This window comes from Tursiops truncatus, chromosome 2 (assembly GCF_011762595.2).
Source record: "Tursiops truncatus isolate mTurTru1 chromosome 2, mTurTru1.mat.Y, whole genome shotgun sequence".
Taxonomy (NCBI): domain Eukaryota; kingdom Metazoa; phylum Chordata; class Mammalia; order Artiodactyla; family Delphinidae; genus Tursiops; species Tursiops truncatus.
The window spans coordinates 92,255,236-92,270,877 of record NC_047035.1 but is presented as its reverse complement, the minus strand read 5'-3'; the positions used below and the strand labels follow the sequence as shown (position 1 = coordinate 92,270,877).

At 36.4% G+C, this 15,642-nt stretch overlaps 1 protein-coding gene across 10 annotated transcripts in view; it reads left to right on the top strand.

Moving 5' to 3' along the window:
* The window catches only part of ATP8B4 (ATPase phospholipid transporting 8B4 (putative)), a 265,509-nt gene that overhangs the window by 174,233 nt on the left and 75,634 nt on the right, over nucleotides 1–15,642 (top strand). For all 10 annotated transcript variants that reach the window (XM_073800972.1, XM_073800975.1, XM_073800971.1 and 7 more), the window contains 4 exons: nucleotides 805–1,013; nucleotides 3,751–3,794; nucleotides 8,193–8,358; nucleotides 13,014–13,202. In XM_073800972.1, coding sequence (XP_073657073.1) covers nucleotides 805–1,013; nucleotides 3,751–3,794; nucleotides 8,193–8,358; nucleotides 13,014–13,202 — 608 coding nt within the window. The remainder of the gene's footprint in view (nucleotides 1–804; nucleotides 1,014–3,750; nucleotides 3,795–8,192; nucleotides 8,359–13,013; nucleotides 13,203–15,642) is intronic.

The window sequence follows — 15,642 nt, the reverse complement described above, 5'->3', positions numbered from 1 at the left end:
TATATCTCTCTACAGTTTTTACAAATCAATAAGAAATACACTAATACCTGAATAGAAAATGTGAAATAGGCAGGTAATGCAATTAGATAATTCTGAGAAGAAATATAGCTGGCCAATAAAATTTGAAAAAATAAATTCAACTCACTGATAAGAAAAGAAATGCAGTCAACAGTAATGAGATGCCATTTGACTTGGCATAGACTAAAAGATAATTTTCAGTAATCTAATGGTAGAAACTTACATTGTTGTAACTTTTTTGGAAGTTGATTTGGACTTGTGTACAAAGACTGAAAACGATTATACCCTTGGCTTCAGAAATTCCACTTCTAGAGCTGGAAAATCATAAATCACCACTAGATCATGAGACAGTGCTCTTTTCAATGGGCAAAGTAATATGACAACACAACCTGTTTTTACTCAATAGCTATTATGGTTTGCTTAGTGCTTCATGGAGATACTCCTTTCTACCTCTTTTGGCAAAGTGAAGCGACATCAAACAACTAAAATGCTACACAAGAAATCTCTACTAGGCCTGTTTAATGTAAGTAGAGAAGCATGGAACATTCCCTAAGGCTTTATGCAAAGCCAGCTCATTGTTTCAAGGTGCTACAAGCAAATGACTTAGAACATTTTATGAACAGACTCTGCTGAGATGCCTCTGAAGGTCCCTAAAACCTGGAGACAGAGCATCCACATTTTCTTCTAAACTCTGAAGACTTTGGCAGACTTCTTGCTTTGGCAAAGCTTTGTATCTTCTGAAATTGATGGAGTATTTCTCTTTTTTTTCCATTTTAATGATGAAAGTGTGGAAGTAATTCGTCTGGGACACAGTTATTTTATAAACTGGGATCGGAAGATGTATTACTCTGGGAAGGCAACACCTGCTCAAGCTCGGACGACCACGCTCAATGAGGAACTAGGCCAGATTGAATATGTTTTCTCTGACAAAACGGGTACCCTCACTGAAAACATCATGACTTTTAAAAGATGTTCCATTAATGGGAGAATCTATGGTAAGGGAAACAGTTCCTTTTTCCTGATATTGTTAACAGTCCTTAAAAAAAATAAGCAACACTTTTATTTTTTAATTAAAAAATCTCTGTTTTTCTGATGAATATGGGCACCACCAGCATCTAATAACATAGTGCTTGGCACATAATAAACACTTGCTAAATATTTGTTGGATGAATGTTGAATAATTCAGATGATACTTTAAATCTGTTACGATTCATGGGTAGAGATGGGGGTTAGACGTGACACTCTCTAAGGTTCCTTTCAGTGCACCAACTGTGTGATCTGTTCGGTGGTGCTTGATAGACCCATATCCCAGGGAGGACAAGTTCTTCATAGCCTGATTTATCTCAGTAAAAAGCAATATTTTATACTTGCTTCCTAGCAGCTCTGGAAATGATGTTAGTGTCTGTATTCATAAGAATTTACAATTCATTCCTGAGAATTCACACTATAGGGCTACTCTGGGTGGTCCAACTGTTTCATCAATATCCAGTTGCTATTTGTATGCTTCTTTTAGTATACCTGCTCTGTTTTGGATTTTCAGGCATTCTAGTAATATGTGACCCTTGTCACCCCGACTTTGGCTAGTTAGCAGACAGTTCCTTCTGTTGAGAGCACGGAAGCTTCCCGGAAGGGTGCTGTCGGGTTCCTCCGGACTCCCAATCTCACTTCACTGGACTCTGAGTGTACAGTTTCTCAATACAGAAATCTCAGGAAATAAAGGAAATCTGAGAAAGAGAGGGAAAACTTTCCTTTGTCTCCTGATGGGAAACTTCACACATTGCCAAATATTTTAAAGTAAGATTTGACCCTGAACAAAACTAAGAAATACAGGAAGTTGATTTTCATACTTTCCTACCTTTTGACCTCCCTCTGCTATCCCACCCCCATAACCCATGGTCGCCATGGTTTCCTCACCTCTCTTCTGCCCTGCCCCTGTCCTGCCCCACCCTTCTCTGGTAGTGGACCAGATGATTTTTCAAACTGGACTTCCACAAGCCCTCAGTTACATTGTGCATTTCTGATATCACTCTTATTAAGATGATAAATAAAATAGAACCTTTTCTTAAAATTTATTCTTTTGATCTTATTTTCAGAGGCTTTCAAAATATACAACCCAAAGAGCAGTTTAAATGAGAAAATTTCTGTTAGAGTATTGGAGATATTTGGAATTTTGTAGACCTTTTGGATTCTTTTGCCATGGCACTTATTGATAATATAATAATTATAATAATATCCCTTCCAGGAAATGACCCTAAAGAAATGATCAGACACGTGGACCAAGATTTATTTGTAGATAAGTTTGTCACTGGGTGATTTTTAGAGAAGTCCCTTGCTTTTCACAAAGTATATATCCCAAGATCTTTGCAAATCTCCAAATTTACAAATCCCATGATAGCTTGTGATTTCCCTCATAAAAAGCAGGAAAGTAACTGAAAGATTTAAGTAACCCCTTTAGAGCCTTAAATTTATATAGCCATTCTAATTTATAATACATTTACTATTACTCAAGCACTCAAAGAATGTTCCAGAATCACTTTTTACCCCCCATACAGTTGGCCTTGTTTATATCATAGATCCAGGCCTTGGGAAAATTTGATATTCTACTCTGATTTATCTAAAGCTTCTATTTTCTTTCTCAGAACTATTATTTTCTTAGACTTCTTCCATTTTTCTTCACTTTCATCACCAGCCTTGTGAAGAGGCTTTCTTTGGGAGGACCATTTTACACAAAGACAGTTTTATTTTGCTTTTAACATTTATCAGAGTTACAGCATAAAGGGCAATGACTGGCACATAACCGTGGTGAGTTTGGGATTTAAATTCCAGATGCTGGGCTAGGTTCACTCTCTAGCTCAGGGACTCTTCCCACACAGCAGCCTCACAGTATTCTAGATTTAGACCTGAGCCCCAGAAAAACAACCAGTAACTCTTTATCAAGTGGTTTTTGGGTCACAGTATTGTATAATGAAAATAGATTTGAATTAAAAAACCTACTATGCTGACTTTTTAGTTTTAGTTGAATCATGTCACTTTGAATTCTGTTCTTCAGTCCTGTCCTCTATAAAACAGGAATGAAAATCTGTTTTTTTGTTTGTTTTGTTTCATTTTTTTTTTACAGGTTTTCGTTCCTGTTTTTAAAACGCCTATTTTTCCAATATATTTGTAATAAGCACATATCGGCTTTATACTAAGAATAGTTATTTTTAAATGTTTGGCACATAGGTGGCTATGTTTTCTGACTGCAGAAGGCTCTGACATGGTTTCATGTTTACTTGCTAATTTGACCTTGCCATTATAGATATTAAAGACGGCTCTGGCCCAAACCAAGATAGACAAAGATGTACTCATCAAGATGAGAATTGGTCTGTCTTGGATATCATTTTGGATTCCCCAACAGTGGGTATAAAGTGAAAAACAAAATTTGTCTCTTGCAAACATCATAGATAATATAACAACAGAATGATAAAATTTACAGATAAACATGATTGCGATCTTATTTTGTTTTAATGTGTACTGCATTTTAGTTCTATCTTGGGCAAACATGAGTATCTTTCTGTGTTAATTGCCATATCTACCGTTACAGTTTGAAAACACTCCTTAAAATGTCTAGGTTTGAACTCATAATGTCATCTAGTAGTAGTGCTTTAATAAACAAGTGTATTTCTTAAAACTAAATGACTAAATCTAGTTTCAATTTCATTTATTTTTAATTCTCAATTTTTGTTTTTTCAGGCGAAGTACATGATGTCCTGGGTCAGAAAACAGACATGACTAAGGTGTGGAGGTGATAAAATTCATTCTTACTTTTAATTTCAAATTGTATGTGCTTTTTAAAAATGATGAGTTCCTAGATGCCTGATTTCCACTATGACCAGATGAGATACCTAATATGTAACATTAAAAAAATAGATTCATATGGTTCAAAATTCCTTTTCGTCCAGGTTTCCCAACCACAGAGTTCCCTGTTTTTTTTTTTTCTCTTTTAGAGGTATTTATTACATACAAGCAAATATATTTCTCCATTTTTTACATAGTTGGTAGTGAACTATACATACTGTTCTTAACTTTCTTCCTCAACAATGATGAAGATCTTTCTATATCAGTGAAAAAAAAATGCTCCCTTTTTCTCTTTACAGTGAATAATAGACTGTTATACCAATGTTCCTTAATTTATGTAAGGAGACAGGAATGGACATTCAGAATATTTTCAATATTTTGCTTGTAAAGAAAATGCAGCAAAAATAACAGTGTAGGGCTTCCCTGGTGGCACAGTGGTTGAGAGTCCGCCTGCCGATGCAGGGGACACGGGTTTGTGCCCCGGTCCAGGAGGATCCCACATGCAGCTGGGCCCGTGAGCCATGGCCGCTGAGCCTGCGCGTCCGGAGCCTGTGCTCCGCAACGGGAGAGGCCACAACAGTGAGAGGCCCGCGTACCACAAAAAAAAAATAATAATAAATAACGGTGTATACGTTATATCACATGGATCCTATATTCCCTAACAAGTTCCATTTCTAGAAATGGAACTGCTCAATCAAAATATATGTGCATTTATAATTTGATAAATATTGCCAAATTGTCCTCTTTAGAATTTACATCAATTTACCCTGTCACAAGCAATGTATAAGAGTGCTTACTTTCTCCTACCTTCACCAACACAATGTTTTATCAAAGTTTTTGATTTTTGACAAGACTATGTAAAAAGTCACTTTGCTGTGCAGCAGAAATTAACTGCAACATTGTAAATCAACTATATACTTCAATAAAATAAAAAAAAATTTTGTTCTTTCGTGTTTTAAAAAATATTTATTTATGGCTGCATTGGATCTTAGTTGCAGCACGCAGGATCTTTTGTTGTGTTGCGCAGGCTTCTCTCTAGTTGTGGCACGTGGGCACCAGAGCACACGGGCTCAGTAGTTGTAGTGCGTGGGCTCTCTAGTTGCAGAGTGTGGGCTTAGTTGCCCCACAACATGTGGGATCTTAGTTCTCCGACCAGGGATTGAAGCCACGTCCCCTGCATTGGAAGGCGGATTCTCAACCACTGGACCACCAGGGAAGTTCCTCTTTCCTTTTTTTTTGTGGTTATTAATTTCCCTCTGAACACTGCTTTAGTTTTAATTACATGGATTTTGGTCTGTAGTGTATTAAAGTATCTTTATTTTTGTTATGTCAATTTGAATATCCACATTGAACCATGAGTTTTTAAGGAAGAACTTTAAAATTTCGAAGTGGTTGGGACTCCCTCGCCAACCTTTATTGTACTTTTAATAAAAGAATAGATTTGTATATACACTAATGTGTATAAAATGGATAACCAATAAGAACCTGCTGTATAAAAAAATAAATAAAATTCAAAAAACAAAAAATCCATCACTACTGAAATTACAAGTTATTTTTTCTTGTGATGGAAGTTTTGAAATTCTATTCCCTTAGCAACTTTTAAATATAAAATAAAGTATTATTAACTATAAAAACAAAACAAAATGAAACAAGAAGAATAGATTTGTATTATTTCTACTTTTTTGGACTTTATTTGGGGTTTTTTTGTGGCGTAATATGAGCAATTATTGTCTGTGTTCCAGGGTCCTTAAAAAGAAAGCTTATGTATATTCTGTTTTCAAGGTATAAAATTAGCTGTGTGTCATTTTAATTCTACCTTATTAATTATATTATTTAGGTCTTCTGTTTCATTATTTATCTTTTATCTATATTATCTGTTTGGATTAAAGAGGTTAACTGAAGTGTTCTGATAATTTCTCTCTCTCTCTAGCTCCTATATAGCCTGAAGTCTTCATTTTATGAGTATTGATGCTATCTTGAGGTGCATTGATGTTCACAGTGGTTATATTTTTATTATGAATGTGCTCTTCTTTGACTCATTTAATTCTCCTTGGCCTGGATTCAACCTTATTTAATATCAAGGTCATGTCTCCTGGTTTCTTTTGATTTGCATTTACCCACCTCTTATTTTCAGTATTCCTAAATAACTGTTTTAGGTGTGTCTTATGTATAGCAGAGGGTTGGATTTTGCTTTGCAGCCAATTTTTTAATAAGTGAGTTTGGGCCATCTACATTGGCTCTGTTAAATATTTTAGGTTATACTTTGTGTCTTTATAATTTTTAATAATTCTCTGTAGGGACTCTGCTCTGTGTGTGTGCTTCTCTTGTAATATTTAGGAAAGTATTTTATTGTTTCTCTACTGTATACTTTCAAGAGTTTATACAATACTCAATTCTTTTTTCATAAGCAGTGTCTATCAATTTCCTAATATGAAAAATGGTAAAATTATTATATTTATCCTTCTTTCCCTCATATTTTCCTACTTGTATTAATGATGCTTCTTCACCTTAAATATACATAGATTTCTCTTAGTTGATTTGAGTTTTTAAATGATATCTTCTGACCTTCAGATACTAAAATGTGGAAATCAGCATCTTCTAATTTTTATCAGTCTTTTCTACATAGTCAATGTATATAATATATACATTTTGTTTTGCCATCCTAATCTATTTCTTTTATATTTAGTCCTTCAGTTAGAGAGATTTGGTGCTTACCACTAACTGCTCCCTTTCCCGCTGTTTTTCCAGTTATCTCTTATTTGGCTGAAGTATCCTCTAGTTTCAAGATGGGTTCATGAAAAATACCTGTTCAGAACTATCTGTTGACTTTATATTTGAATGACAGTTTGACAGGCTGTAATCTCTTTAAGTCATAGTTTCTTCCCTGGGTGGGGTTTAGGGAAGTCTAAATCCAGTGTGTATTTTACTACTTATTAGTGAGTTGATCATTTTTTCCCCCTTATGTGTGGTTGTTTTCAAACTTTATTACATGAACAAAACAATGTGTGATTAAATAAGTCTCTATGATTCTGGGTTAAACACAACTAATGGAGTATCTTGTATACTGGTATGTCTTCTCATATACTTGGATATATAAGTATTATATTTAAAATATTCTGCAGTCTTCAAGACAGAGTGTATATTAAAAGTATTTTCCCATTAACTGCCCTTGCAGAGACATGATCACAGGTCTAGTGCTTTGAATAGTAAACTTTTAAAAGTTAGAAGTACGTTTTGTGCTTTTCAGAAGTCAGTGAATTAACAGAGATCTAATTTAGTATTGAATTGTCTACTATTTTGTTCTGTTCTTTATTGAACCCTATTTCTTTCATCTTGTTTTTTTTTAGTCAACAAATTTTTAAGTGGACAGTAAACTATTATTAACAATGAGCACAATGTTGTACTGAAGATCCCAGAATTTTTTCACCTTGCATGTCTGAAACTCTGTAATTCTCATTGAACTGCAATTCCCCACTTCCCCATTCTTCTAGTCCCTGGAAACTACCATTCTACACTCAGTTTCTGTGAATTCTACTTTAGATACCTCATATAAATGGAATCATGCAATATTTGTTCTTTTGTGAGTGGTTTATTTCACTTAGCATAATGCCCTCGAGGTTCATTCATGTCATAGCATAAAGATAGGATTTCTTTTTATACATGGCTGAATAATATTCCATTGTATATATATAACCACATATTCTTTATTTATCTGTTGATGGACATTTATGTTGTTTCTACCTCTTGGCTATTGTGAATAATGCTGCAATGAACACGTGAGTACAAATATCTCAAGATCCTGGTTTTAATTCTGTCATTATATTACGCAGTAACTCTAGTGAGATCAGAGAAAGTACCCTGTAATCAAACACATAAATATTTTTATAACAGAAAATACTAATTCACACTAAGTAGACTTTTAAAAGTCTATAATTAGGCACATTCCATTCCAGGTCAGATATTGCTGCCAACATGAGTTCAAGTCAGGTCAGGTTTTGCCGTCAAGTAAGTTTTGAAGAAAACTTTCAGTTTTCAGGGCTTCTTTGTATTTTGGAGTTGAAGTAAACATTTGAGAATCTGTACATCCATTGGATATTTTTCTTTCCCATATGCTTTTGGAAGGTTTACTGCTCTGGTGATGAAGGTTTACATAGCTCTGAAATGAGAAGATAATATTTAACGGTAATGAGGGAACAGAAAGTCATTTTAGTGCCAGGCTTTTGAGGCTGAGAAATCATACAAGCACTAAAAATACTTAGAAGAAGTGTTTTTGAATTTTAAAAGATTGTTGTTGGAATGAAGTCTACAGTTTCGTTGTTGTTGTTGTTCTCCTATAGAAAAAAGAGGCTGTGGGTTTCTCAGTCAACCCCCAAGCTGACAGAACATTTCAGTTTTTTGACCACCATCTGATGGAATCCATTAAAATGGGTGATCCCAAAGTGCATGAATTCCTTAGGTTACTTGCGCTCTGCCACACCGTAATGTCAGAGGAAAATAGTGCAGGTAAGTGCAAAGTGTGTCTGAGTAGTGAGCCTTGTTTTTTAAATCAGTATTGATATTTTTATTAAAAATGTTTGGAATTGGAAGGATTTTCTCATTCAGAATATAGCATTGCATGAGGGGTTTACCTATCACTAACTGTTCTTTGTATTGGAAGGATTTTCTCATTCAGAATATAGCATTGCATGAGGGGTTTACCTATCACTAACGGTTCTTTGTATTTATTTATATTCTGAATGTTTTCCAAAAGATATGGAGAGACTTAAAGGAAAAGAAAAAGAAAAGAAATAGGAACAACAAAAAGATGAGGGCCTAGATATGTCAGTTAAAGGGGATGAAATATCTTTTATGATTGAGCACCGTATTTGACTGTGAGCTTCCTGGTAGGCAGGACAATCAGAGAAACACTCTTGAGCCACTTAGCTCTTGTTATTAACATGCACATCTAATAGATGCGGATAGCCATCAGGCGTATGCTTAGAATGAATTTTCCCAGTAATGCGACAGATTTACACTGATAGAATACTTGTGTTTAGTCCCCATTATGAACAAGTTCCACACTACCAGGATGGTCGTTCAGAGCTCAGGGTTCACAGAAGAGAACAAAATCACCTGGGCCGCTTTAATATTGAAGCAATGAGGCAGGTAGACAATGGACGGTGAATTGGCTTCTCGCTCCATTTGGGCTCAGTCTATTCCATTTACAAGTTTTATTTCTTTCTACTATCACCTGTTGGGTGAAAATTACCACTCAAGTAATTTCAACTCAAAAGTGAAATATATATAGTCTGCAGACTGTATATATGTATATGTGTGATATATATATGTATGTGTGTATATGTATGTGCATATGTACATTTGAATGTATGTTTTCTTTCTCTAGATATATATTTTTCTTCTTTTTTTCTTTGTTGGGACTGCATTCAAGCCATAGTTTTGTCCTTGATGATGCTGGACTAACTCATTCCTCTGATTTTAATTACTGTGAGGATTCACATAATTATATTTATAACTTAAACTGGTATTTATAATACTGATGTATCTGAGGATAGCACAATGCCTTCAAGTAAATTTCTTTTATCTCTGACTTTGAGTTTATTTCATTTTTAAAGCTCTATTTTATTTTAATAGCGATTTGTTTTTATTTCAATATCATGATATTTTCTTAGATCTCTTTGAGGATATTAATTATTCTTAATTTGAAATCTTTTGTTTCCTCTATTATGTTTCATTTTACGGAATGTTGTGTTTTGAGTTGTGTGTCTAACTTTCATGTTGTTCTCAAACGTTTGATGGTTTGTGGTTGCCTGTTCCTACTTGTGTTTGAGAATCCCTGTTTGCCTCTTGGTGAATGTAGGTTCTGATTACAGTGGCCTGTCTCCCAAGATTGTGGGGGAAAGGCACAATACATAGATCATCTTCTGGCTATGGGGTTCCCCTCTCCTGGAATTCATATGATACCTCGGTTTAGCTGTCTTACTTTTTCAGATCTAGTGCTAGGAGTCTGTGCCAGAACCCTATTGTGAGACAAAGTTATACTTAAGGTCTGGGCTGGAAGAAAATATCAGAGTCATGGAGTTCCTTTCTCTCATTAATTTATTTCTCTTATCCTTGTGGAATTCTAAAGCTACTTGTGGCTGTTTTCAGCTTTGGTCTCCAGCCCCAGCATTCAAATTTTAAAAGTTTCCTTAGGTGGATTGTGTACTTTGTGTAGAAGAACATTTTCAAGGTTTCATCCTGGGGCAAATGTTACTGCAGCCCGCTGTTCGGAGTAAGCTGGCAGGAGGAGGAGCCCAAATGGTTTGGGAGAGCTGAATGGAATTCTTCAAATAATTTTATTCATGGTGCTTCCAAGACCACTTCTGCTTTTCTCATTTGTTGACCCTGATTTGGAGACTCTTTGGGGGTTGCTCTGACCTCTGTATTAATTTTCTTTTTCAAATGCTTTGAGCTGTGTTTTTCTCCTTTCTTATTTCTTCATTTATCAAATCTACTTTTTATCTTTCAGACATTTCTCAGATTTCTAGTTTACTGACAATATTCATTCTTCTTTTTTTTTTTAAACATCTTTATTGGAGTATAGTTGCTTTACAGCGGTGTGTTAGTTTCTGCTTTATAACAAAGTGAATCAGCTATACATATACGTATATATATCCCCATATCCCCTCCCTCTTGCATCTCCCTCCCACCCTCCCTATCCCACCCCTCTAGGTGGTCACAGAGCACTGAGCTGATCTGCCTGTGCTATGTGGCTGCTTCCCATTAGCCATCTATTTTACATTTGGTAGTGTATATATGTCCATGCCACTCTCTCACTTTGTCCCAGCTTACCCTTCCCCCTCCCCGTGTCCTCAAGTCCATTCTCTATGTCTGTGTCTTTATTCCTGTCCTGCCCCTAGGTTCTTCAGAGCCATTTTTTTTTTTAGATTCCATATATATATGTGTTAGCATATGGTATTTGTTTTTCTCTTTCTCACTTACTTCACTCTGTATGACAGACTCTAGGTCCATCCACCTCACTACAAATAACTCAATTTCGTTTCTTTTTATGGCTGAGTAATATTCCATTGTATATATGTGCCACATCTTCTTTATCCATTCCTCTGTCGATGGACACTTAGATTGCTTCCATGTCCTGACTGTTGTAAATAGAGCTGCAATGAACATTGTGGTGCATGACTCTTAAAGGGGGCACTGATTTTCAGTTTACCTTTATACTGAGAGAGTATCCTTTCTGGGGGCTCAGTTTTAAGAGATGGTCTCCCATTAGACTTCTTTCCCTGGCCTGTGTCTTTTCTAACCAAAGGCTTGAGAGACTGGAAACCAATGAGCAAGTCCCCTTGGTTTAGAAAATGCTCTTCATTTATTCCATTTTTTTTTTTTCAGTCTTTGACCTGAACAGTGACTGCTTTCTAGCCAGTCCTGGGTACATTCAAAAATATTTAAATATTTCTTTATGGAATATGTAGCTCTTTGCAACAGGGGAGGTTGATCCTGGCACCTACTCCACAGTGTTGCCAGAAATGGGAGTTATCATATCATTTCATGGGTAGATCAAGAAATTGCTTTAACTTTTTCTGTTTTTGGAATTTCAAAAATTAATTTATGCCTGTTGTAGCAAGTGAAACCATACAATACAAAGATTTATAAAGGCAGAGCTAATAATTTCTTCCTGATTTTAATTCCACCTCTACAGGGGTAACCAATGTTAACATTTGGTGTGCATACTTTCACACTTTCAATTTGCTCATATATATATGAATATATGTAGATGTGTAGGTGGTTTGTTTTTTAAAAAAGGAATCATAATATATAGATTAATATGCAACTGGTTTTCTGAACAATTTATCTTGGACATTACTATAAATCAGTAAATATGGATCTAGCTCTGCCTACTTTTTCTAATTTATTTTTACATACAAAGGTAGTACAATTTTATATAGAAAGGCTTACTTTATTCATGCTGGTTTTAAAGTGTATTTTTATGTTTTTTTCCCCCCATTTCATTCTTTTCCTCTCTTCTCCCCTCTCACCCTCACTCCAACACATACACAATACCAGATACCAATCATTAACATCCTGGTTTGATTCCTTACGTTTCAAGGGATTTCTTGTATGCATTTTCATAAAATGGTCATTAGTAGCAGACTGAGGAGGAATTTGGAATGTCTGCTCTGTCACTCTGGCTGTGTGATCTTGCAAAAATCACATAATATTTTCAGTCATAGTTTTTACCAGTATAAAATGGAAATACAGGCATACCTCATTTTATTACTTCACATATACTGTGTTCTCCACAAATTGAAGGTTTGTGGCAACCCTGCATCGAGCAAGTCTGTTGGCACCATTTTTCCAACAGCATTTGCTCACTTTGTGTCACTATGTCACATTTTGGTAATTCTTACAGTATTTTAAACTTTTTCATTATTATTATATTTGTCATGGTGATCATGGTGATCAGTGATCTTTGATGTTACTATTGCAAAAAGATTATGACTCACTGAAGGCTCAGATGATGCTTAACATTTTCTCACAATAAAGTATTTTTTAATTAAGTATGTACATTCTTATATATAATGCTATTGCACATATAATAGACTACTGTATAATGTTAACGTAACTTTTCTATGCACTGAAGAACCAACAAAATTCGTGTGACTCGCTTTATTGTGATATTTGCTTTATTGCAGTGGTCTGGAACCAAATCTGCAATATCTCCGAGGTATGCCTGTAATAATTTTAATAATCCCTACCTCATTGCCATGAGGATTATGTGCATTAATATATAAAGTGTTTTAGTTTGTGAAGCTTTCATGGCACATCTCTAGTCACTGAAAATACAAAGGTGTGATCTCTGCCCTAAGAAACTTTCAGCATAGTAGGGAGGCAGGCTCGGGAATGAGCCTTTTCCTGTAAGATGACAAGGGTTCCAGTGGTGGTATACATTGTGTCCTGTGGATCCACAGTACAGGCACCTGGTCACCTGGTTGGTGAGTGGAAAAGGTCTGATTTCTAGAGCTGACACTTGGGTTGGGTGTCATAGAATGAGTTGGAATTGGCATTGGTGTTCTACGAATGTTATTATTCTCAGTATTAATACCTTTGTTTCTTCGCCTTTTTTTGTTGTTATTTAATCCACCTGTTTCTTTTCCTTTTAGGAGAGCTGATTTACCAAGTTCAATCACCTGATGAAGGGGCTCTAGTGACTGCTGCAAAAAATTTGGGGTTCATTTTTAAGTCTCGGACCCCAGAGACAATAACAATAGAAGAATTGGGAACACTAGTTACTTATCAATTGCTTGCCTTTTTGGATTTCAACAATTTCAGAAAAAGGATGTCTGTCATAGGTACGGTTGGTGGCTGAGAGTATTTTTTATCTCTTGATAGTACTATGGTTATATGGAAACTTCTCAGGGGTGATTTTACTCTTGGTTATGTGCTGAGAGTTGTGATATTTATTAACCTTTGAACTCCTGTTATCCTCAACTTAGCCTCAACTCAGTAGTGGTGAGTATAACTAACATGTAACAAATGCTTATTGTGTGTCCAGTACTGGTCTAAATGCTATACATGAATGAACTGATTTAATCATCACAACAGCCCTACAAAGTAGGTACTATTATATTTATGCCCGTTTTAAAGATAACAGAACTGAAACAGAGAGGTTGAGTAACTTTCCCAAGGTCACATAGCTTGAGATAGAATAGCTAGGATTTAAACCTAGGAGGTCTGACTATGAAGGAAGGTCATTCCCTACACAGCACTGGCTCAGGATGAGTTCCTGAATTACTTGGCACATGCCAGTGATTGTTGATATTGTTGTTTTGTGAAAATCATCATCAGTCTTCTCATTATTATCCGTTTAGTCTGTTCACTTGCATTGCTGGAGATGATCACCATTATTGAATTTAGCACCACAATGAATCCATGCTTTCCTAAGTCAGTGCTAACCCTCAGTGCTGCATCAATGTCCCTCTCATTCTTATTTTGCTTTTTCCATCCTTATAACAGGTGTTCTAAATCTTTGCCCTTTCCTCAAGTCCTCAACCTTGCCATGAATCTTCTTTACTCTTGGAAGCTAAATTCATCTGCTATTTCTCTAAAAAAAGAGGCCCTCAGAGATGCACACTATCACCTTACCCTTTTCCCCATCTTCCTCCTTCATCCCCAAGCTATAACTTTACTCAGTCTTTTTCCTGATTCAGAGGAAAATTCCTCTTGCTCTTTTTCAATGCTAAAGATTCTACCTGTTCCCATCCCTTTTCCTTCCCTGCTGGCTCCTTATTCTTCGTCACTGGCTCCTTCCTTCAGCCTGCAACTCTGTCATCATCCTGTTTCCTTAAAGATATTGTTCATGTTCTGACCTCCACTGATTTTGGCACCCCGTTTTTCTTCTTTCCATCACAACTTAATTTTTCAAGGTCAGTTTTTGATCCTTACCTTGATTTCTCTTTTCAGCCTATTAGGGTCAGTCCTCTGCTTCCACTGTTCAAAAAGAAATGCCTTCTCAGAAGTTTGCAATCACCTCATAACTGCCCAAAGCAATAGCCCTCCCTCTCTCTTTCTTTCTTTCTCTCTCTCTTTCTTTTTCTTTCTTTCTTTCCTTTCTCTCTCCCTTTCTTTTCTTTTCTCTTTTCTTCCTTCCTTCCTTTCTTTCTTTCGTTCTTTCTTCATTTCTTTCTGTCTTTATGTCTCTGCCTCCCTCTCTCTCTCTTTCTTTCTCTCCCTCCCTCTCTCCCTTCCTTTTGCTTTCTTTCTTTCTTTCTCTCTCTCTCGCTCCCTCTCTCGTCTCTTTCTTCCTTCCTTCCTTTTTCTTTCTTTCTTTCTTTCTCTCTCTCGTCTCTCTTCCTTCCTTCCTTCCTTCCTTTTTCTTTCTTTCTTTCTTTTTTCTCTCTCTCTCTACCCCTTTCTTCCTTTTTTTCTATCTATCTATCTAACATCTATCTTCTACTATCATCGCTCTATCTTTTTTTTTTTTTTTTTTTTTTTGCAGTACGTGGGCCTCTCACTGCTGTGGCCTCTCCTGTTGCAGAGCACAGGCTCCGGACACGCAGGCTCAGTGGCCATGGCTCATGGGCCCAGCCGCTCCGCAGCGTGTGGGATCTTCCCGGACTGGGGCATGAACCTGTGTCCCCTGCATTGGCAGGCGGACTCTCAACCACTGCGCCACCAGGGAAGCCTTGCGCCACCAGGGAAGCCCTATCTTTTTAAACTTGGTGATATTCGGGACTGTTGACCTACTTCTCTTGACACTCCTCTTTTGGCCTCTGGGAGCTTGCTGGCTCCTGGTTCTCCTCTTCTCCTGTGTTTTTGTTCTCAAGCTCCTTTGCAAGCTGACTATTCTTTGTTCTACTCTTCAGTGTTGGTGTCCTTTTCTCTTCTCACTCCCTGTGCTCTCCTTGGATAATCTTGACCGCTCACATGGTGGTAGCTATTGCCTATATTCTGTGTCCTTCCCATATTGTTCTTCAGTTTCAATCTCTCTCTGAGGTCCCCACACACTCTTTCAGCCTTCTCCTGGATTCTGCCACTGGGTTGTACTACAGTTACCTCAAATTTTGTATGTCTAATATAGAACTTCCTTTCTCACAACTATTGCTCTTTATGTAGTTCTTATTAAAATTGTTAACTACCTTTTGCCATATGCCCGTGTGAGTGCACTGAACACTTTACAATGAATTATTTTATTAAATTCTTGCGATAGTGTATTACCCCCAATCAGGAGATGAGGCAATTAAGGCTCAAAGATTTGAAGTATCCTGCCCGAGATTGTCACACAACTTGTTA